Source organism: Dromiciops gliroides, chromosome 4 (assembly GCF_019393635.1).
Source record: "Dromiciops gliroides isolate mDroGli1 chromosome 4, mDroGli1.pri, whole genome shotgun sequence".
NCBI lineage: Eukaryota > Metazoa > Chordata > Mammalia > Microbiotheria > Microbiotheriidae > Dromiciops > Dromiciops gliroides.
In genome coordinates, this window is record NC_057864.1 from 481,857,736 (window position 1) to 481,880,062 (window position 22,327).

The window sequence follows — 22,327 nt, forward strand, 5'->3', positions numbered from 1 at the left end:
GGAACCAACCCCCGCATCGTCAGCTCCAGCTGTCTCCTTGTGGCTGGTCCATGACAGGGAACCAATATTTTAACCTCTCAGTTCTCATTCATCCCAGAATCCAGGCTCCTTGTAATCTGAGGCTGGCAGAGGCTGGCATCCTGGCTTGGGGCTGCGGGCATGTGCCATATTCCAAAAAGAGTTCGCACCATAAGGTCATGATTGCCTAAGGACATAATGAGAGGCAGGGTTGCCATTTGAACCCAAACTCTCCAATTCCAGGGAACCAGCGGCCACACTGTCTCCCATTGAATAGGCCTTGGAGGTCATCTGGTCCAACCTTATCCTTTTTGTTCAGTTGTGTCTGACGCTTCGTGACCCCATTTGGGGTTTTCTTGGCAGAGATACTGGAGTGGTTTGCCCCTTCCTTCTCCAGCTCATTTGTCAGATGAGGAAACTAAGGCAAACAGGGTGAAGTGACTTGCCCAGGGTCACCCAGCTAGTAAGTATCTGAGACTGGATTTGAACTCCAATCTTCCTGATTGGAGGCCTAGCACTCTATCTACTTTGACACCTAGCTGCCCATCCTTTTACAGACAAAGGTGGCTTGCCCAAGGCACCACAAGATCATAGAATGGTAAAACAGGAAGGATCCATGGGGATCATCCACTCAAGTCCTTTCATTTAAAAAATGTGGAAACTGAGTCTCAGAGAAGGTGGGTGACTTGCTCAGGATCATACAACCCAGGAAGAAACAGAGCTGGGCCTCAGAACAAGATCTTCTCACTCCAAACCAGCTCCTCTTTCTGCTGCTCTGTTGTATTCAACACAATGATGCCTCATCAGTGTGGAATTCACCATCATATCAGCTTCTTCTGTTCTGAACGAGGATGGCCCAGAACCAGCCAATAAACCACAAACACCTCAGAGTGATCAGAGTAGATGTTGTGAAGTCCACGGGCTTTACTCCTAGGCAAGTCCCCCAGATCCCCACTCAGAGTTCACTTACTCTTGTTTTATACACAGTTCCAATAAGCTTGGTGACCTGGTTCCCAGGCCCCCAACAGTCCTGAGAATACTTGCTTACACTCATTCATTCATTCACTGCCTCCCTCCCTCCCCTCCCGCTTCCCCCATACAGAGCACTGGGAGGAAGAGGACAGAGAGTTTGAACACAGACCTAGTGATGATACCAAGATTATTTATTCCATCTTGGTTGTGTCTCATGGATTCAAAGTTTAAAGGAGTGTTAGAAATAAATTAGTGGGGCAGCTAGGTGGTTCAGTGGATAGAGCACCGGCCCTGGAGTCAGGAGGACCTGAGTTCAAATCCGGCCTCAGACACTTAACACTTACTAGCTGGGTGACCCTGGGCAAGTCACTTAACCCCAATTGCCTCACTAAAAAAAAAGAAAGAAAGAAAGAAAGAAATTAGTCCCTGCAGTTTTGTAGGTAAGGAAGCTGAGGTGTGAAGGTGGGGAGGAGCTTGCACAAGGTCACACAAGAAAGTAAATAAAATAGTAAGGATTCAATTCCAGGTCCTTGACTCCAAGTCCAATAGAGAGAGAGAGAGAGACAGAGACATAGACACAGGGACAGACAGAAAGAGAGACAGAGACAGAGAGAGGGAGACACAGAGAGACACAGAGACAGACAGACACAGAGACAGAGAAAGAGAAAGGGAGACAGAGACAGACAGAGAGATTCCCAATAAACATGAGATGCTCAATTTCAAAAATTTATTCTTTGCCAAGTTTCATCCCTTTCATGACTCACACTCTTGTGCACAATGAATACTTAAGATTTCCCAATACTGGATGGTGGTCAACCCCTAATTTCGTTGAAGTGGTCCTGAGAGTATAGAATTATAGGTTTGGAGCTGAAAATGACCCCAGATATCATCATGTCCAACCCCCCTACCCACACTTTACAGATTTGTAACCTGAGGCCCAAAGAGATTTAAGTGACTCACTAAAGGTATCAGTTAGCATGTGGTAGCTGGAGGATTCAAATTCAGGTCCTCTGACTCCAAATTCATCACCTTTTCTATGCTGCTTCCCTCTAATTCTACAAGAATATCACCTCCCCACACACACCTTACATGTTGTCATTGCTAGGCAGCTCCTGATATTTTTTTTGCACAAGGCTTCATGGACGTGCACAGCTGATACATGACATCAGTGGAATTTAATTCAACAAACACTTATTAAAAGCTTACTATGTGACAGGGCAGCTAGGTGGTGCACTGGATAGAGCACCAGCCCTGGAGTAAGGAGGACCTGAGTTCAAATCCGGTCTCAGACACTTGACACTTACTAACTGTGCGACCCTGGGCAAGTCACCAAAAAAAAAAGAAAGCTTACTATGTGCCAGCCACTTTAGCACAAAGGATCGCTAGTTACAAAAATCAAAAAGCCCCTTCCCTCAGGAAGCTTACATTCTAGTTGGGGGGTAACAATATGTAGGTTAAAATCTAATACAAAATATAAACAAAGTAATTGGGGGGAGAGAAGCACAAGCAACGGGGAAATCAACATCTGGGCTTGGCACCCATGCCTGGCAGAAGGATGTGCTTCAGCATATCCCAGACCCCCCGTACTTTTATGCAAGATCTGATGGTTACTCAGACAAGCACAATCTTGTATAATACTTTCTTTGGCCAGGTTCAACAATAATCACACACACACACACACACACACACACACACACACTCACTCACTCACTTACCATTTGGGCAGTCAGTGATGCCCCAGTGCTTATTCCCAGGCCTCTCTGTCATTTAAATCTTCCTGATTGGATGGATACGCCAGGGTTTATAGCTTCAAACATTAACCTCCCACGATACTGATCTTATACATAAGAGAAATTACATTTATAGCTTTGCTAGAACATGGCGTCCCACATAGAGATTACTGTTTCCCCTTCCAAGCCTCTTAGTAGGTGAGATACTTTTTTTTTAAGCAAAAGACATCTCTTGTTTATATAATATTCTTCAGAGCACAGGCTCAGTGTGTGCCCTACAAGGAAATTCTAAAAAAGGAACTCCTTATTCTGGAAGTAAAGGCATTTGTTGGGATGGGGGAGGATCACTGGGAGGCATTTGGGGAGAAAGGGCAGGAATCACTAAGGGGAATTGAACAGTGAGGATTTCTCCATTTGGAAGAAGCAGCATGGTATAAGTGAAGGAGACCCTTGCTGGGCCTCAGTTTCCTCACCTTACGATGAGAGGGTTGGAGTATATGGACAACATCTAAGTTTCCTTTTAGATCTAAGTCTTTGATCCCAGGACTCTATGAGCTGATTAACATTAGATTTAACATCAGGGGACCTGATTGACCAGCATGGCCTTCAGCAAGTCACTCAACCGCTGAGTCTTGATTTCCTCATTCGTAAAATAAGAGGGTTGGGCTAAATAATCTTGAGGTCCTTTCCAGCTCTAGATGCCTATGCTTACAAGAAGGGTCATAAAAGTGTCATAAACACACAGAGTACAGAATGTGGGCAGGGAGGAGCTGAGAATATAGCATGCCAGATCTTGCAGTGTCCTTAGAGCACAGACTCTCATGATGAAAAGGGACCTTGGAACACAGAATGTTAGTAGCAAATCTATGTGCTGTCCTCCTGTGATCAAGTCCTGGTGTATAGATGGATAGATGGATGGATGGATGGATGGATGGATGGATGGATGGATGGATGGATGGATGGATGGATGGATGGATGGATAGATGGATGGATGGATGGATGGATGGATGGATGGATGGATGGATGGATGGATGGATGGATGGATGGGTAGACGGATGGGTAGACAGATGGATGGATGGATGGATAGGTAGTTGAATAGATAGATAGATAGATAGATAGATAGATAGATAGATAGATAGATAGATAGATAGATAGATAGATAGATAATGTGTAACCCCTGGTAAGTCACTTAAACTTCTTGTTGCCCTAGACAACTAATTCTCTAAGATAACAAAGCTAGAACAGTTATTGGTGGAAGGAGTTTCTTCACTGGGAGTTGCCTGATGAAATCACAGATCTGGATAGACACTTGCCCCCAATACCAGAAAACAGGGTTGATTAGTCATCTATTGAGAGCAAGGGGGATCTAACAGACACCTTTTACATTGTGCTATTATCCTTGACATATGGAAGAAACAAAACGAATGGGAGGAATGTTTCCAGCAGACTAAGGAGAGGGTTAGGGCATAGAATGCTAGTTAGAAAGGAGACTTGGAACATAGGATGGCAGAATTAGAATTTTGAAAGTTAGCCTGGAAGAGATGGAACACAGACTGTCAGAGCTGGGTGGTAGCAGAGAGTATATAGAATGTAGAATGAGAGGGGACCCAAAAACAGAGAATGGCACTATTAGGCAATATCTCAAAGGTACTGTGCAGCTGCTTTACTTGACAGTGGGGGGACTTTAGAGTAGTTTGAGTGACTTCCCCTACCATGACATCATGAGATTTCATCACAACATAGCAGGATTTCATTGGACAAATGGCTAGGACTCCAGACACTAACCTAGAGAAGACTTGTTGGGGTGAGGGGGCATGATGAAGGCCATCACATCTATGTATTTGATGGGTTCTTGTGAGCTGGGAGAATGAGAACTGCAGGAAAGAGATGCTGCCTAGAGACATAAAATGAGGGCAATTTTTACTTTGTTTCAGTTCAACCTAGGGCGCTGTGTTTGAATCTCAACTCTCCAAATCATTCAATCTCTGTGTGCCTTAGGCAACTCCCTAGAATTTCCCAAAGTCAAACATTGTCTCACAGTCCCAACCAGGACCTCCTGACACTAAGATCATCCATTCTGCCTGTATTTAGGTAGACAGGTTGATGGGCTCCTACACAGCCCATGTCATGTGAGAGGCCTCTTACGCTGGCTGCAGCTTTTGATGGGAAATTGGAAGGAAGGTAAGACACTTAAATAAAATAATGGGTATCAGGCTAAATGGGACTGGGTAAAAAAAGAGACAAAGACAGAAAGACAGAGACAGAGAATCGTCTTTATTATGAACAACAATTATTATATTATCAACAATAATAGGGGCAGCTAGGTGGCGCAGTGGATAGAACACCTGCCCTGGAGTCAGGAGGACCTGAGTTCAAATCCGACCTCAGACACTTGACACTTACTAGCTGTGTGACCTTGGGCAAGTCACTTAACTCCAATTGCCTCACCAAAAAACCAAAAAACAAAAAAAACCCCCAATAATAGGAAACATCTACATAGTGATTTTTAAGGTTTAATAAATGTTTTACAGAAATGATCTCATATCAACTTTACACACACCTTGGAAAGTAGGTCTTATTGTCTCCATTTACATATAATACAGATGTTAAATGACTTTCCCAGGGTCACTCAGCTTAGTAAATCCCTGAGGCAGGATTGAAACTCAAGTCTTCTTGACTCTACATATAACCTCTAACCCTTTAGTTATAAGTACTAAGCCCTTACTTAATTCTAGGCCCTGTTAGGCAGTGTGCTGAGAAATTTTGTTTGTTGTTGCTCAGTCATTCCAGTCATATTGGATTCTTCATGACCCCCTGGACCTCTGTCCAGGGGGTTTTCTTGACAAAGATACTGGACTGGTTTGCCATTTCTTTTTCCAGTGAGAAACAGAGCTTAGGAGATTTGCCCAAGGTCACACAGCTAAGGAAGTTTCTGAGGCTGGATTTGAACTCAGGTTTTAAACTGTACCACCTAGCTGCCTCAAAGAGTCTAAACTGAAAACGGGTTGAGAATACAAACACATAAAACAGTTGTCTTCAAGCAGGTTACATCTCATCAGTGGAAACAACAGTTACACAGAGGGGAAAGCATAGTCTCTGGAGTCACAGGGCCTGAGTTCAAATCCCTCCTCTGACATTTAGTATGCCTGTGACTTTGAACAAATCATTTTAACCCCTTGGGCCTCAGTTTCCTTATCTGTATAATGAGGGTTTGGGATTAGATTGCTTCTGAATTCTCTTCTAATTTGAAGTCTGTGATCCATGAACCGAAGTAACTACATCATATATACAAAGTACAAAGTCATTTGGGGCCAGGGGTGGGAGAAGGGGCAGGGGGGGGGGGGTCAGGAAAAAACCTCATGTAGGAGGTGGCATTTGAGCTGAGCTAGGGATTCTAAGAGAGGCAGGAGGAGGGAACAGTGCATTCCGGACATGGGGGTGGGTGGAGGGGACTGCTTGTGCATGGTCAGGGAGGGGGAAGACTGAACGTCCAGCGCTGAAGAGCAATAAAGAAAATCTCTCTGGCTCTCAGTGGCCCAGACTGTGCTCTGGGTGTCTCTGCTGCTTGCTCCCCCATCTTACCTATTCCCTCTCCCAAGGGTGCTAGCTAGCTTTCTCTCTTAGGTTGCTAGTCAGGGAGGCGTGCCAAATCACACCGGGAGAGGCGCTCAGCCGGCACGCCCCCCAGCATACATCCCTGGCTCTTGGCTCATCTTGCCGGAAGAGTGCCACACAGTCTTACTCTGCACCATTGTGTGGGCTCCCAACATTGGGGAGGGACCGAGGGGGAGGGGACAAGGATGATTTGTTTACTTGTTTGAAGGAACACGGCGTTAAGAATCCCAGCAACTGCAGTTAATGCCCATTTGTTTGGCAGACCCCAGTAGACCTCCATCCTTCCCCAGCTGTACAGGACTGAATTCCAAAATGCAGCATCTCACACTCCTTAAATTGAAAACAAACAGCCCAGCGAGGCTAGAATGCTAACTACTGAGCCTGGTTTCCAAGGGATTCATGGTTGGTTGACTTTATGGTGTGACTTCAGCAAAGATTTCAGGATCACAGCAAACCCTCTGAGCTGCAAAGGGACCTCAGGATCACGTAATCTCCCCCTCCCGTCCCCCCTCCCCCCCAGTTATTCTTTTTTGTAGAGGAGGAAACTAAGGAGAATGAAAGAAGTGACTGGGCCAAGGTCATACTGGGGTAAGCAGCAGATGGGAATTTAAACCCAAATCCATGGGTTCTCTTCCCCTCTCTGGAGAGGAGGCTGTTTAGAAAATGGAGACGTTAGACTATGTGACTTCTGAGCTCTCTTTTAGCCCCAAATCTGTACCCTTGGTCTGAAACTTTTGTGCTCCCTCTACTCCATGTGCCCTTCCTTTGGCTTGTATCAGATAAAAGGTGATAGAAACAATGGAAGAAAGAGTTTGGGGAGCCCTCCTCACCTACCCTGACTTTCAGCTCTGTCTAAATTTTTGGGGAGAGAATAGCTAGGAGCTCAAGTTTCAATTAAAAAGAGACACAATGAAGATTTTTGGGCTCTCCTCTCCTTCCCTGCTCCATGCCCAGCCCAAGCGAGGTTAATCAATTAAGGGTCTGCTTAAAAGCTATTAACAATAAGTGACTCGTTCCCACTGTGTATTTCTCAGCGGGCCACATGCCCAGGTCGTTCAGCGAGTTTCTTTTTTGGCTAGAATGACGAATTCTTCCATTCTTTCTTCCATTCTAAGATAACTTTGCACCGTTTGCTGCAGCTGTGAATGAAAGCCAGGCTGCAAAGGAAGCAGGGAGCAGCCCCAGCCTGTCCCCACCCTCCCCCTCTTGCCCTCCCCCCGCTCCCCTCCCCCGCTCTAGGGTGGGGGGAGGGGAGGAAAATAAAGGCGTCATCTCCATCCCCCAACAAGCAAAGGTAATGGAGAAGAACAGTGGGGTCTTGGGAGAAGAGGAGTTGGGGGGTGGGGGAAACACTTGGAAAAGAAATGCTTGTTGATTGGTTGATTATAGACCTGGATTCAGGCGCTCATTCTTCGAGTGGCCTGTCTGTGAGACCCGGGACAAGTCATCCAACCGTTCAGAGCCTCAGTTTCCCCATCTGTAAAAACGAAGGGGACTAATTTCTAAGATCCCTTCCAGGTCTGCGTCTTCTGGCCTAGTTCCCGTGATGAAATGGGCACTGAGGTTTCATCCCGGTCTCTAGCCTACTCTAAGCTAAGCTGCGTTAGATTCACCCACCTTCTTCTTTTCCTTCTGTCGGCCCCTTTAAAGGCTTCACTGACTCAGCGAAGCTTCTCCCTCAGGTCGCGTTTTTTTATGAATGAAAAACGTCCGAACCACATTATGTAAACCAGAGTGCACTGATTGGTCCGGGCCCTCGGTGCATAAATTATGTAAAACGACCCTCTCTCCCCCGCCGAGAAGGCGGGTCGGAGCACGCTATCGGCCCAATCCCCAGCAGGGCTGGCGGGCCGACCCCGTGCCATTGGCCCGCAGAAGGGGTAAACAAGCGGTGATGGACAGGCGCGGGCGGGGCTGCGGGCCAATGGGAGAGGAGGAGAGGCGGGAGGAGGGGGGGGGCCGGGCTGGGCTCAGCGGGGGGCTGCGGAGGCCCAGCCAGTTCGGGGGCGGCTGCTGCGCTCGCTGGGCTGGCGGCTGCGGCGCCCGAGGGAGCTAGGCGGCAAGGCGGCCCGAGAGCGGCGGCGGGGCGGCGCGGGCGGGTTTCGGGACAGAGCCGGGCCGGGCCGGGGCCGGGGCCAGGGCCAGGGCCAGGGGCCGGGCCGGGGGAGGCGGGCAGCCGGCCGGTCGGAGCCCCCGCCCGGAGCGCTCCTGTCAGGCGGGAGCGCGCGCAGGCGGCGGCGGGAGCGTGCGCAGGTGAGGCCCGGGCACGCGCCCAGGTGCGGGCGGGGGCGGGGCCGCGCCTCCCGAGAGGGCGGGGCCTAACGGGGCCGGGGGCCGTAACGGGTCTGCGTCTACCGGTCACGGACACGGACACGGCGCGCGGCGCAGTTGGGGGGCAGGTGAGGTGGGGGGAACGGGAAAGTGGGAGGGGGTCCTGGCTCCTGTTCAGGGTGAGTCAGGGGGCCGGGGAAAGGTGGGGGGAGGCCTTTGAAAGGGGCAAGTGGTAGTTTGGGGGCTCAGGGGGTCTCGGGGATTTGGGGGTCCTCAAGGAGCCAGTTTGGGGGCTTTTTGAGGGGGGCCCGAGAAGAGTCTATGGGCCGCCTCAGGGGATTCGGGAAGTTTAGGGGTTTCCAGAGTAGATTTGAAAGGAGGTTGCGGGCTCTCTGAGAGGCTGATGGGAATTTGAGGAACATTAGGGGAATTGGGGGTTCTTGGAGTGATTGAGAAGGGTTTGAGGACTTCTCTGGCAGCTTGAAAGGAGTTGGGGGGAAATCTCTGGAGGGCCAGGGATCGAATTTGGGTCCTCCTGGGATGCCTGAAAAGAGGTTGGGGGGAGCCTGAAATCAGATGGGGTGCCCAGAGGTGTCTGAGGTGGAGCAGGGGTGAAGAGCGCTGAGGAAGGTTGGGGTCCTTCGGACATAGGTTGAAGGGGCGTCACTGGGAGCCTGAAGGGGCTGAGATCGAGGGGAGTACAGGTTTGAGGGAGGGGGGAAACTGGGGTGATCGCGGAGCCGGAGGGTCCTTAGCAAAGCGAAGAGAGCTTAAAAGGGTTCTGGAGTCGGGCGAAGGGTGTTGCATAGATTCAAAACCCGGGACTGGGGAGCTGAGTTTGGGGGCCTGGGTATCAGGCAACATTTTCTGGGAGACTTTAGCGACTGAGATTAGATGTGGAAGGAGGTGCCTCGGGGAGAGATTATACTTTTCTAGGGATGGAGCGGGGCCGGCACCCCACTCTGGTAAGGTGAACATGGGAGAAGATTGGCCGCGGTTGCGGCTGCAAGTTTTTATGAATGTGGGTGACTTTATGAATGAAGCGGGTTTCTTTTTCCTGCTCGCCATACACCGCCCTTCCCCCCCCCATCTCCTTGTGAGTGAGTGAGTGTGTGTGTGTGTGTGTGTGTGTGTGTGTGTGTGTGTGTTTAGCTTTGAGCTTTCTGCCTGAAACCGGGAGGGGAAGGGGGAGGGGTTGTGCCTTAAGGCAGTTAGTGAATTGGAGGTGGGGGCGGGGGCACTTCGGAAGGAGTTTTCTTGAATGGGGAAAGCTGGGAATTTGGTGGAAGTGTGTCTTGTTTTGTGAATGGGGCCCTACGCTAGGGATCCAGTTACAGTCTCTACCTGCTGCTGCTGGCTCTGCCATTCATAAAAGCAAAGCCAGATTTGTGTTGTGGGGGAGGGGACCTTAATTGGACTGTTTGACTTAGTTTTCTTGGGTGCAAAAAGAAGGAAGTAGTTTGAACTCCAGAATGAAATGCTTGCTTACATTCTAAGTAATTAATTTAAACAAAAAATGGAGTTTATTTTCTGGATGCTTAACTGTTAAGATCTGCTTAAGAGAGATTACCTCTGAATCTGGAAAAGATCTTTGTATTCATGGTGAAGGATTCTGTAATGTATTTCATAATAAGACTAAAAATATCTCACCGCTCTTGTCCCCGAACACACGCACAGGCACACACACACACACACACACACACACACACACACGCACGCACACACACAGAGGCACACACTTAAACCGTAGACTGTGACAGATTGTAGAAAGTGAGAAAAAATGTTTTCGCATTCTTTTATGTTCTGCTTGAACATTCGAGATTTTTGCATAACCTTTGGAGACACTGGAGAAGGGCGGAGGGTAGCTTGAAAGTTTTGCTTCTTTTTGGATAGAGAGCGGTTTGTTTTTTCTTGCAAAGTTATGAAATGTACGTTGTGCTTTGTCCCTCCCCTCCCGCCTTCCCTTCCTCGGCTTGTATTAATTGCTGATTGGCATTGCCATGAAGTCAGAGAGGGGAATGTGGAAGACTGGGGAACCAACTTCTTAGTTATGAGCATTTCATCTGCTTTTATAATTAGTGTTCAAAACAATCTCATGGTTATCACCTACTGGAAAATATCTAGTTTTAACTTGATAGGAAAATTGATCCTTAATCTAGGGAGAGCTAAAATTGTAATACTTGAATAAATAAAGTCAGATTCTTCCTCCTACTTGGTTACTTTTCACAGCCTTTAGTATGGAAAAATGGGCTATAATATATTGGAAAGAAAGTATCTTCTTAAAATTATGATTTTTTTCCCCCAAATTAGGGTAGCTATTTGACTCTCATTTTCCCTTCTTTCAAATTGCCTAAAAGGGTTTTAGTTTTGTTTCCTTAATGCCTTTTTTGGGAAATAAACTTAACCAGAAATAAAATCTGCTTAATAAACAACTTATATTTGTGAATCTGTCAGCTCATAAGCCTTTTGAAGTGCAAGAAAGCCCTTGGAAGTTTCTACAGTGGCATTCATTCCATAGTTTCTTTGAACTAGTCTCTGCAGTTTATATCACAAAGGTGTGGCCTCTGCACATAAATCGATGGCTTGGAGTAGATTTTGAAGCCGAAAAGTCATGAATGAGAATGAATCGAAGCAAGATCATTGTGGTGTTGAAAAATGAGGTGCAAACATTTTCCGGCTAAATATTCATCTGAGATGCTTTCTCTTGGTATTTGATTTTCAGTTTGGCAATCACTGAATTCTTGAGGTTGGAGCTTCTTTGCTTCCTCCACTGGCCTCTGTCAAGATGCTACTTGTCTATAAATAACCACTATAAATACCCTCACGACCATTTCACGATGACCTTCGATGAATCCTTTTGAAATGTGGATTATTCCTCCCCCTCCCGGCTTCATTCCTGTTTTGTTAAAGGGTAGCACGCCTCTGGTCAAGGAAAAGACGGACAGGCAAATAGATTTGTCTTTTAAATGTCATATATTTGAGGCTTTTAATCAAGCACAGCAGTTAGTGGCCGTAAGTGTCTTTGAGTGCCACCAAGAAAGGAGAATGTTCCCTTTGAGAGCTTAAAGAAACAGTGGCTTAGAATTCTTTATGTCTTTCTGTTTTCCCCCTTATTTCTCAGTTTGAAATCTGCGAGCTTCACAAAACAACAGGACCCCTTCAGCCCAGGAATTACTCGATGCTGAAGCTTTTCAGAGGGATATTAAAGACATTAGAAGCACAATGGATGGTTTTTATGATCAGCAAGTCCCTTTTATGGTCCCAGGGGTAAGTTTATATGGTCTTTTGTTTGTGTTTGGAGTCTCTTCTCCCAGTGCAGTTAAAGCTGCCACCTCTCTCCAAAGGCTTGTGCTGAAGGGGAGTGTCGAGCCTGCAACTCTCTGCTTCTTTCAGAAACCTCACCCTGAGGACTATCGAGCAAGGCCTGTGATTGACAGAAAGAGAAAGTTCTTGGACACAGATCTGGCTCACGACTCAGAAGGTAGTGTGCTGGGCTGTATTAGAGCATCACTTAAATCAAGCAGCATGGAGACTTCTCCTCTTCCCAAGTAGCTTGTAACTTCTTTTGTTTTATTGTTATGTTCAATTCCAGAGTTGTTTCAGGATCTCAGCCAACTCCAGGAGGCCTGGTTAGCTGAAGGCAAGTTTCTGAGCTGTCCACTTTTTGCATGCAAAATATTTGACTGCACATTTTCATATAAATGAAAAGTTCTAAAATGTCTTTTTCTCCCCCCAGCACAAGTTCCGGACGATGAACAGTTTGTCCCAGATTTTCAGTCTGATAACCGTAAGCACCTTCCTAGTTATTGTTCCTTGATCTCATTTGAACTCTCAATGATAAAAAATAATCCTAGCTGACCTTTGTATGCTGACCTCTACTGTTTACAAAGCACCATTAATTTTCTGGGCATTCTGACATATCATGAGCATTGTGAATATCACTTATTTCAGCTACTGCTGGAATCTCTAGTAAAATAACACTCATCGATTACTGAAACTGCCACTCTAGTCTTACTCAAACTCGGTCACAAACTTGTATTCTCAAAAGCTGCTCTGGACTAATTCAAGGTCTATGGGCTCCTCCCAGCTTCAGGAGGAAGGAAGGGTTTAAGGATGGGTCCAGGGCTCAATTCCAAGTGTGTTGTCAGAGGACCAACTTAACTAGCTAAGTTCGATGAGGCTCACCACCAGGGACTTGAAGAGAATTTCAGAGGACTAGTGCATGGAGGGAATCTCATGGAAGCTATTTCTAAAATGTATACACTGGAGTCAGGGACCTTAATTATTTGAGGATCCTTTGGTGAGGGCCTCACACCTCAGTGAACCTCAGTGTCAGGTGTGAATATCAGAACATGTAGGTACCGATTCAAGGATATTAGCTGCTGGGTTGGGGGTCAGGGGCAGGTATTGAATTTCTTCCCTAAGTTTATTTTCTAGGCATGGCTTTTTCTCCCCACCTCCCCCCCCCCTTCTGACTACCAAAGGATCACAGGTAATTGATGTTTCTTTTTGTGATTACAAAGGCCATTGGGTCTTGTTTGTACCTTGAAATTAAAAGACGGTGATTGTGGTGGTGTGTGACCAAACATTGATAGAGAGGGCATTGGCTTCTAACCCTGTTGCCCTTGCTCTGATAAATACAGGGGTTTCTGTTTTTCTCATTTGCAGACAGTTTTTTCCTTGAAATGAACATTAATTGCTCATTACTTCGGGGGCAATAAAATGTAATGGTGAAAACACAAGGCGGCTCTTGGTGTCCGCAATGAGATGGTTTCTTCGGCCCTCGCCTTTCAGTGCTGCCTTCAACAGGTTTGGTAGCTTTTATGGGCCAAGAGGCCGTCAAGGACAGAGCTTGCTGATGAAATTTGAGCAGTGCAGAGCTGCTGGAGAGAGAGCATTAGTCACCAGCAAGTGAGCACGGCTAAGAGAAAATGGAAGAAAATGGTGCCCCTCTGGAGAGTTGCATCATGGAGAGAATCATGTCTCTTAGTCATCGCTTGTGATAGCAAACACCTGAGCCAGGCAGAGATCTACTTTCTCCCTCTCTACCCAGGAAACTGTTTACAGTTTGGGATCATTCTGATTGAAGGGATGGGTGTGTGTGTGTGTGTGTGTGTGTGCGCGTTCGCGCACATGCATGTGAGTGTCTCTGTGTATGTGAGCATGTGTGTGTGTGTGTGTGAGTGAGTGTGTCCCTGTACATGTGAGTTTGTGTGTCTCTGTGTCTGTGTGAGTGTGTCTCTGTGTACATGAGAATATATGTGTCTGTGCGGACACTGTGCACTGAGGCAGCCTCTCTGGGGCATGCCCTCAGGAGGGATGTTCTGAATCACTAATGGTTAGAACAGAGGTACCAGTGAAACATTCTTTAATAAGGAGCCTTGTCTCTAAGGCACATTGCCATGAAACTTGAAAAGGAAACAAAGTGAGCCCATAGGTGAACGGCTTCCTCAGCTTGGTCACAGCTTGCTCTATTAAAGTAAATATGTGTTAATTATTGCTCTTTGATTGCTTTAAAGTGATTGGGAAGCTTGCCACTAAATGGCTAAAGACAACTCAACTTTTCTGTTTTCTTCCAAGATGAAAGGCAGGGGATTTGTAGTCCGGCTTTGTTCTGTGTTGGTGATGTGGCCCGGCCCTTCCAAACTGCTGCCGACTGTGTGGGAGGTGGCTTTTTTCCTTTTTTTTTTTTTTTTTTTTTTGGCAGAGGCTCTTTGAAATGCCTTCATTGACACTATGTTTCTTTATAACCTGAAGAGTTATAAGGAGAAGTAAGAGGACTGCCTTTGAATTAACTTCACATTTGGGACCATACGGAAATAGACTTTGAGGTAGCTGCTAGCACTTCCAATTTATATTTGGAGAAATATTTATGGGTTAATATTACAGTAAAGGGCAGCTAGGTGGTGCTGCAGTGGATAGAGTGCCTGGCCTGGAGTCAGAAAGACTCTTCATTAGTTCAAATCCAGCCTCAGTTACTCAATAGCTAGCTAAATGGCCCTGGGCAAGTCACTTAACCCTTCAGTTTCCTCATCTGTAAAATGAGCTGGAGAAGGAATTAAACCACTCTAGTATTTTTGCCAAGAAAACCCCAAATGGGGTCACCAAGAGTCAGTCACAACTGAACAACAAACAATATTACAAGCAAAGAAATTGATGACTAGTTGATTCTTTGGAAATGCAGGTTTGGTTAATAAGTTTTAATCATTTACCCAAAATGCAAGAGCTTTGGAGGTCAGCCTCTCTGTTAATGTATAGATTTTGAATTGTCTGCTTTTCTCTTTAGTTTTTGATTACAACAGTCTGAGTTTAGCAGGATGCTTATAGTTGAATTAGATAACCCTCTCTGTAGGATCATGGAGTTGAAGGGAACCTTTGAGGTTGGCTAGACCATTCACTATCTGAAACCTGAATCCCCCTGTAACATTCTCAAAAAGTGGTCACTGAGCCTCTCCTTGGAGACCACCTCTGATAGGAAACTTGAATAGTTCATCCATTTGTGGACATCTCTAATTACTAGGAATTAGTATGCTGAAATTGACCTCCCTATGATTTTTAGCCATTGGTCCAGTTTCTGCTCTCTGGGCCAGACAGAATCATTCTAATCAATCTCCCACTTGACAGCCCTTCAGATATTTGAGGATGGGGGTGGGATCTGTTTGTACATCCCAGGTCCAAACCCTCTCACTCTGTCTCTACCTAGTCCCCGTTTTTCGATCTTTATGTGGAAGGATTTCTGGTTTCTTCACCATCCCATTCGTACTCTAGCTTGACAGTTCATTCATCCAGACACAGCTTCATGGAAGGGGGTCTGACCTAGGCAGTGTGCCCTGGCTTCTTCTAGATCAGGGGTTCTCACCTTTTTTGGGGTCATGGACTGGTGAGGTCTACGGGCCCCTTCTTGGAATAATGTTTTAAAATGTGAGAAGTAAAATACATAAGATTACAAAGGAAATTGAAATCTATTTATCAGAACAGTTTTTTAAAAACCAAATTCATAGGACTCAGCTTAAGAACCCCTATTCACATGCTAGGTTTGTATTGCAGTCTATAAAATCACCCAGATCTTTTTAAAATGGACACCTTTCCAGTAATGTCTCTCACATATTATATTTGTACAATTGAGACTTTGGATCTAAGTGCAAAACTTTGCATTTATCCCTATTTTCCTTCATTATATTTGGCCCATCATTCCAGCCTACTGAGATGTCCTCAAGACCCCAACATTCTGTCATCCACCATATTAGTTTTCCTTCCCAATTTGATCTATGGATTTTGGTGTGGTTTTGGGGTTTTTGTGTGAGGCAATAGGGGTTAAGTGGTTTTCCCATGTTACACAGCTCCAGGACCAGTGCTCTATCCACTGTGCCACCTAGCTGCCCCTTGTGGACTTGATAAACATACCACCTTTCTTCATTTAAATGGACGGTGATTGGGAATGTTGAACTAGACAGACTTAAGGACAGACCTCTTCATGCTAGACATACCTCCTTGCCTGGGACATTCAGTTTCCAGTCAGTTTAACAGTACATTTATTATGTACCTCCTGTCTACCAGGTACTGTGCTAACACTAAGGATATCAAAACAAAAATAAAACAATTCCTTCCCCTCCAGGAATCTATATTTGGGGACCTGGGATCTATATTTGGGGAGCAATGTATACTCAAATAAGTAAATCTAATATATATGCAAAATTAAAAGTCTTTAGTCAATAAATATTGTACATCACCATCCCCTGTTAGATTGGAAGCTCCTTGCAGGCAGGGATCATCTTTTTCCTATTTGTATCCATGGTTCTTAGCACAGTGCCTGGCACATGGTAGGTGATTTTAAAAATGTTTATTGACTATGGGGAAAAAAAAAGTAATTTCCTAGAGTGAGGGGCACTGCTAACTGGAATAATCAGGAAAGGCATCTTTGTGAGTGAAACTCTTGAGCCGAGGCTTGTAGAAGAGAGATGTGATTCCCAAGAGGTGGAGGTAAGGAGAGAAAGTGTTTGGGGCCTGGGAGATAGCCTATGCAAAGTCACAGAGGTGGGAGACAGACTGTCCCATCTGAGAACAGCAAGGTGGCTACTTTGGCTGGGAGGCCAGATTGGGGGGGGCGGGGGGCAATGAGGGTTAAGCGATTTGCCCAGGGTCACATAGCTAGTAAGTGTCAAGTATCTGAGGCTGGATTTGAACTCAGGTCTTCCTGAATCCAGAGCCAGTACTGTGCCACCTACTTGCCCTGAGAAGCCAGATTCTTGAAGGGGATTTTTTTGAAACTAGCCTGGAAAGATAGGTTGGCTATAGATGGCCAAGCTCTTTACATACGGCCCTTAATGAACACTTGTGGAGCAATCCCAGGTCTGCCTGACTGTACTAGTCACTAGTTCACCTTCCTCCATTTTGGCTGCCATCATAGCACCAGGTCATTTGACAGATGCTTTCTTCAGGTCTGAGGAGTCTACCCACAGCGTTTCTCTGGTCAGTTGAGGGGCCCTGTTCAAAAAGGAAATGGAACTAATTTGACTCGACTTGAACCTGTGTTAGTTCATGGAGATCACTGCTTCCCTTTCTCTGGGGACAAGTGGTCTCTAATAATCCATTCCAGAATTTTCCCCAATTAATATGAAGCCCACTTGCCCATAACGTGCCTTTTTCCAGCTCATTTCAAGGCACAGGGTTTTAGAGTAGGACAGCCATGGGGTATATATTTGCCACAGAGTTAAGAAAGATTATATGTTAGCCCTCTGAATCCTTTCTTACTTTTCAGCATCCACTTTGATTATAATTAACATTAGCAGCACAGAAGCACAAAGGCCTGGCACACTCAAGTGCTGGCCCACAGGCTGGCTTCTTTTCTCTGAAAGCCCCAAGCTCTTGAGTCAGTTTCTGGAAGATCATGTGATTTTGCCAGAGGTGAGGGAGGGGCTTGTTCAAGTTTAATGAAACTTGATTGCCGTTGGTCATACATGCCACATTTTATAGCATCACTGAAATCTCTCTACACAAGCATCAGTGCCACAATTACAGAAAGATGAAACTCTGAAACTGCTGTTTATCTGTGCCCTGTCATTGCTAACAATGACATTGCCTATGAACCACAGGGCATTTGTTAATTCGCCAAAAAAAGTAGGAAAAGGAACCAACCAGGAAACATTTTATTATAGGAAGATGAGAAATCATCATCCTCAAAATAATGAGTTGTGCTAAATGTGTTTCTGGGCCTTTTCCCTGCCTCTTGATAGAATACGTCTCCATAGTCCACTTAACTACAGCTTAAATGAGGCAACCTTTAATTCTTAGAAATACCTCTAACGACCTCCTTCGGTATTTTCTCTGGCATTTCCCCACCTAGATCCAAGAAATTATTTCTACTGGTAAACATCTCCCTCAACCAGAATCTTGGTGGTCAGGCTTAGGGTTATTATTTCTTAGAGACACTAATAATCCATCAGTGATTTCTGTTGAATATCACTCTTCCTTGTGACCTTTACCCTGGCCCCGCAGGGTCTTCCCATAGAATTGTGGACTGTTAAAGGCCTTTTCAGTTAATCTCATAATTTCACAGATCTGGAGAAGGTTGGTGATTTGCCCGCCATCATAGTCTTTATAGGTTTTGGGGATGCAAGAAAGGAACAAAAAAAGACTTGAGCTGGCCTGAATGACGACCTTTGGTGTCCTTCCCCGCTTGGAAGTGCTTTTCTTCTATAAAATGACAACCTTAAAGGGGGGAGAAAAAGAAATGCTTTTAAAAAAAAATTCAGTTTGCAGACTTCTAGAGAATAGGCTCTACGTGGCCTGTGCGGGTACTCGTGGTTTTCTTAATGGTTTCAGATCCCTGGATACAGACCCAGATGGAGTCCTTACACTCGAGAGGATCTTAAGACTTTAAGCCGAGAGGCCTAAATCACAGTGCTGGTTCTAACCCTGGCTTATTTACATAACCTGATGGAAATTATTTAAATTCTCTTTATGTTTCCATTTCTGCACATATAGAGTAGGGAAGTTTTGACTTCTATGTAGAGTAATTAAAAAGACCCATGATTTTGTAGGTGTGCATATTCTCTCAACACAACAACTTCTTGAGTTGTTGCTGTGGCTCTTTTCTAGTGGTGAACCCCTTTCCACTTGGGCGGCTCCCAGAATTCCAGACATATACAGCCAACTCTGAGCCTCTGCTTGAAACCTCTCAAGCTTGATAGGCCCTGCCAGAGTGTGTGTGTTCCACAAACATTCTCCAGTGCTGGGACCCACATCATCTGGGCTGTGCCCCACAGCGAGGGATCAGGAAAGGACGCCTCTGGGCTAGGTTACCTAGGTTTGGTGCTAGTTCGCTAGCCAAGTGATCAAGGACATAGTACTTTACCTGTGAGCCTCAGTTTCTCCATCTGTAAAGATTTCTGTAATACTATTTTCACTCATATATCATTTGTGGAAGAAAGAACTTTGTAAAACCTTAAATACTGTGTTATGGTGTAATATAATCATTCATCTCCATACTTCAAAGAAAGATCACTTGTATTTCTGTCCATTATTACTGTTTATGAGAACAGAGACTTGGGGCAGCCTGCAGAGCTGTAGGTTCCTTCACATTTTTCACTGAGTGAGACGGAGATTGAGGCCACTTAACTCAAGTATTTAGAAGATTAGCCAGTATCTTGTGATGAGAAGTTGTGTGGGTGCTAGGCTTGGATTCTGGGGGCTGGGATCTATAGCATGACTGATCCTTGCTGTGTGACTTGGGGCAAGTCATTCATCATATTTTTGCTACTTACCTCAGGATTGTTGTGCAGAAAGTGCTTTGTAAACCTCAAACTGAAGGGTAAACGTGGATTATTTCTTAATCAACCTCTTCGACTACTATTTTAAAGAGGATTTTAAAATTATTATTATCAGAATGACTATTTTGCTTCTCAACCTTTTATAAAGTCATGGAATGTTACGTGAAAGTCTAGAATGAGTCCTGGGTTTTGAAAGGGAAGGTTAAATGATCACTTGCTGGAAGAGGTAGCATTTAATAATAGATCACTCAACCAATAGAAAACTGAGGAGTTTGCGGTTCTGGGGAGGTTATCAAAATTCCACCTAAAGTTTTTCATCTGTAATAATGGGGATGATAAGACTCGGGCTGCCTCCTTTGCAGGGCATTGTGGGGATTGTGCTGTCTGAATGTCAAGTTATTGGGTGGTTTTTGTTTGTTTGTGTGTGTGTTTTTTGGTGAGGCGGCTGAGGTTAAACGATTTGCCCAGGGTCACACAGCTAGTAATCGTGAAGGATCTGAGGCCTGATTTGAACTCAGGTCCTCCCGAATCCAGGGCCAGTGCTCCATCCACTGCGCCACCTAGCTGCCCCTGAGTTATTGGTTTTAATAGTGGCATTGTTGTAGCATTTCATTTAGAGCCCAGTTGTAAATCCAGGTAGCCCATTTTTCTCAGACCTGAATTTCAGAGAGCAACTGGAAATGACCAGAAGCATTACAAGTAACTTGCTGCAGGCAAGCTCGGTGACAAACCATCAGGCCTAAACTTTCAGAAACGTTCAGTCAATAAAGTGTGATGGAAGGAACAGGGCAGGCTTGTTCCATGATTGTGGCTAGAATTCGGAAGTGGAAAGCAGAGGGTTTTTTGTTTTTGTTTTTTTTTAATTAGTGAGGCAATGGGGGTTAAGTGACTTGCCCAGGGTCACACAGGATTTGAACTCAGGTACTCCTGATTCCAGGGCTGGTGCTCTATCCACTATGCCACCTAGCTGCCCCAAGCAGAGGGTTTTTAACCCTATTTGAATCTTGGGTCATTTTTCACCAGCTGGAGTAGTAGTTCTGCAGTAGCGTATGGGATCTGGACCGTGGTACAATGCCTTTTCCTCCCACGTTCTGATCATTTCGCGTCTGCTTTTGTACACGGGAGGCACTTGTTATCGTTAGCCTTTTTTCTTTGCTTTGTCTGAAGGGACCACCCTCCAGACCTTTGGGGCAAGGGGGAAGAGGCGCCCGTTGATGGTTTAAATAAGAGTACCAGACTTGGGACTCTTATTTCATTTTCAAAAATGAATGCTTTTCTATATGATGAGTTGCTTTGAGGGCAGAGGAGAAAAGAAAGGGAAGCTCAGGGAAGAGGACCAGGGAGCCAGAAGCAAAGATGATCTGGAACATGCTGCACCCCCTTTGTGTTCTCTTCTCAGGAAATGCTGCCATTGCTGTCAAGCAGCCGTTGACATTTTGGCTTTCTCATTTTCGTTCGTCTGCTGGGCTTTGAGTTCCTGGTTCCTAGGGTCAGAGTTCCTCTTTCCCTAAATGAGCCTAAATGAGTTTAGCAAAATTCTCTTTCATCAAATTCTAGTTCATTTGTCTTAGTAAAAACAAGAAAGGTGAAAGAATTCTGCTCAAGACTCTCTTTGTTCTTTCTCCTTTACTGAAAGCCAGTGGACTTCTTGAAAACTTCCTTGTATTTTGGGATGTGTCTTGGGATGGGGAAGTGGGCATTTATTTGGGTCTGTCAGGCAAGTCACTTCCACAGGTGTCAGAGGACACAGATTCATGGCACCCTTCCCAGAGGTGAGCTTTCTCACCTGCTTGTGAGATTCTTCCTCTTTTATTCAGAAGGCAAGAAGTAGAGGACAGGGGTCCTGTGATGTGGCCAGAGAAAAGCTCTGCCTCTTGCAGCCTCCTGCCATTTTCACTGCCTCTTTGTCACTCTCAATTCCAGTCCCTGTAATAATGTCGAGGCACTTTTGTGAACCTCTCTGTAGTGTAGTGAGACCATCCACTCGACATTTTCCCCTGCTTCTAATTGTAGTGAAGGACATGCAGGTAGAGAAGCTGAAAGGGCAGGGCCCTTGAAGCACTCGAGTTGTGTCCCCCTCTTTCTTCCCGACCTCCCCCCCCGACTGTGGCCCAAGAGGCTTTTCCAGTTGGCATCCAGGGAGAGCAGAGCATGTCTCGCTTGCAGCCCCCAGTTGGGGGTTGGTGCCACTGATGCCGATCCCAGGACCAGATTTGGTTGCATTTAGACAATTTCCTTTTGTGAACAACTCCTCCTTGAGTTTCTCGACAGGGTCCTGGTTGCTGGTCTGCATCTGGCATTTTCAGCACAGTGCTGTGAGCGTGTCATGGTGGTTGGCAGACCTCTCCAAAGGGGAGGGTCTTACTGGAGCCAGCCACCTGAGGCAGCCTCTGAAAGTTGTGTGTCTCTGTAGTTCATCCTATAGCCATAATTACAGAGAAACATGGAGGAGGAGACTTTGTTGGTATATGTTGACCAGGCACAGCTATACCTTTTAGGAAGGAGTGATTGAGTCATTGTGGAAGATGTAAACTATGACAAAAGAATGGTTTGGGTAAGGAGAAGAGAACCTGAAATAAAGACTGAGGGTGGATCCAAACGTGGAAGGAAGGGGGCTTCAGACAGAAAGGAAGAGAGACCTAGAAGATGGCAGGTCATGGGGCTGGAGGTCACCCGTGCTCAGCCAACCATCAGACTTTGGTCTAGAACCTGGGGCCATCTGGGGGCTGTTGACTAGGGAGGTTTTGGTTCTAGACACAGACGGTCCCAGAGAGATTCTGTGGTAGGAACATTAGAGGTGGATTGGGGGTGGGGCAGGATGGCACATAGGGTGCATCCACCAGCCAGGTTGGGCATTTATGAAGTCCCCTCATCTCTCTTGAGACTTGGTTTCCCCCAGTGGCTGGCCACCTGTCCTTCCCTTCAGGAAGGACTGTGGCTTAGGAGAATTGT

At 45.8% G+C, this 22,327-nt stretch overlaps 1 protein-coding gene across 3 annotated transcripts in view; it reads left to right on the forward strand.

The window, feature by feature from the left end:
• The first annotated feature begins 8,387 nt into the window (after window positions 1-8,387).
• ETV5 (ETS variant transcription factor 5) overlaps window positions 8,388-22,327 on the forward strand; it is a 72,551-nt gene continuing 58,611 nt past the window's right edge. The window contains exons 1-5 of one of the 3 annotated variants that reach the window (XM_044004141.1): window positions 8,388-8,588; window positions 11,728-11,873; window positions 12,000-12,087; window positions 12,199-12,246; window positions 12,343-12,393. In XM_044004141.1, the coding sequence (XP_043860076.1) occupies window positions 11,829-11,873; window positions 12,000-12,087; window positions 12,199-12,246; window positions 12,343-12,393 (232 nt within the window). In that variant the 5' untranslated portion in view covers window positions 8,388-8,588; window positions 11,728-11,828. Of the gene's footprint in view, window positions 8,589-8,660; window positions 8,735-11,727; window positions 11,874-11,999; window positions 12,088-12,198; window positions 12,247-12,342; window positions 12,394-22,327 lie in introns of those variants that run through there. The other 2 variants (XM_044004143.1, XM_044004142.1) reach the window with 2 other exon arrangements.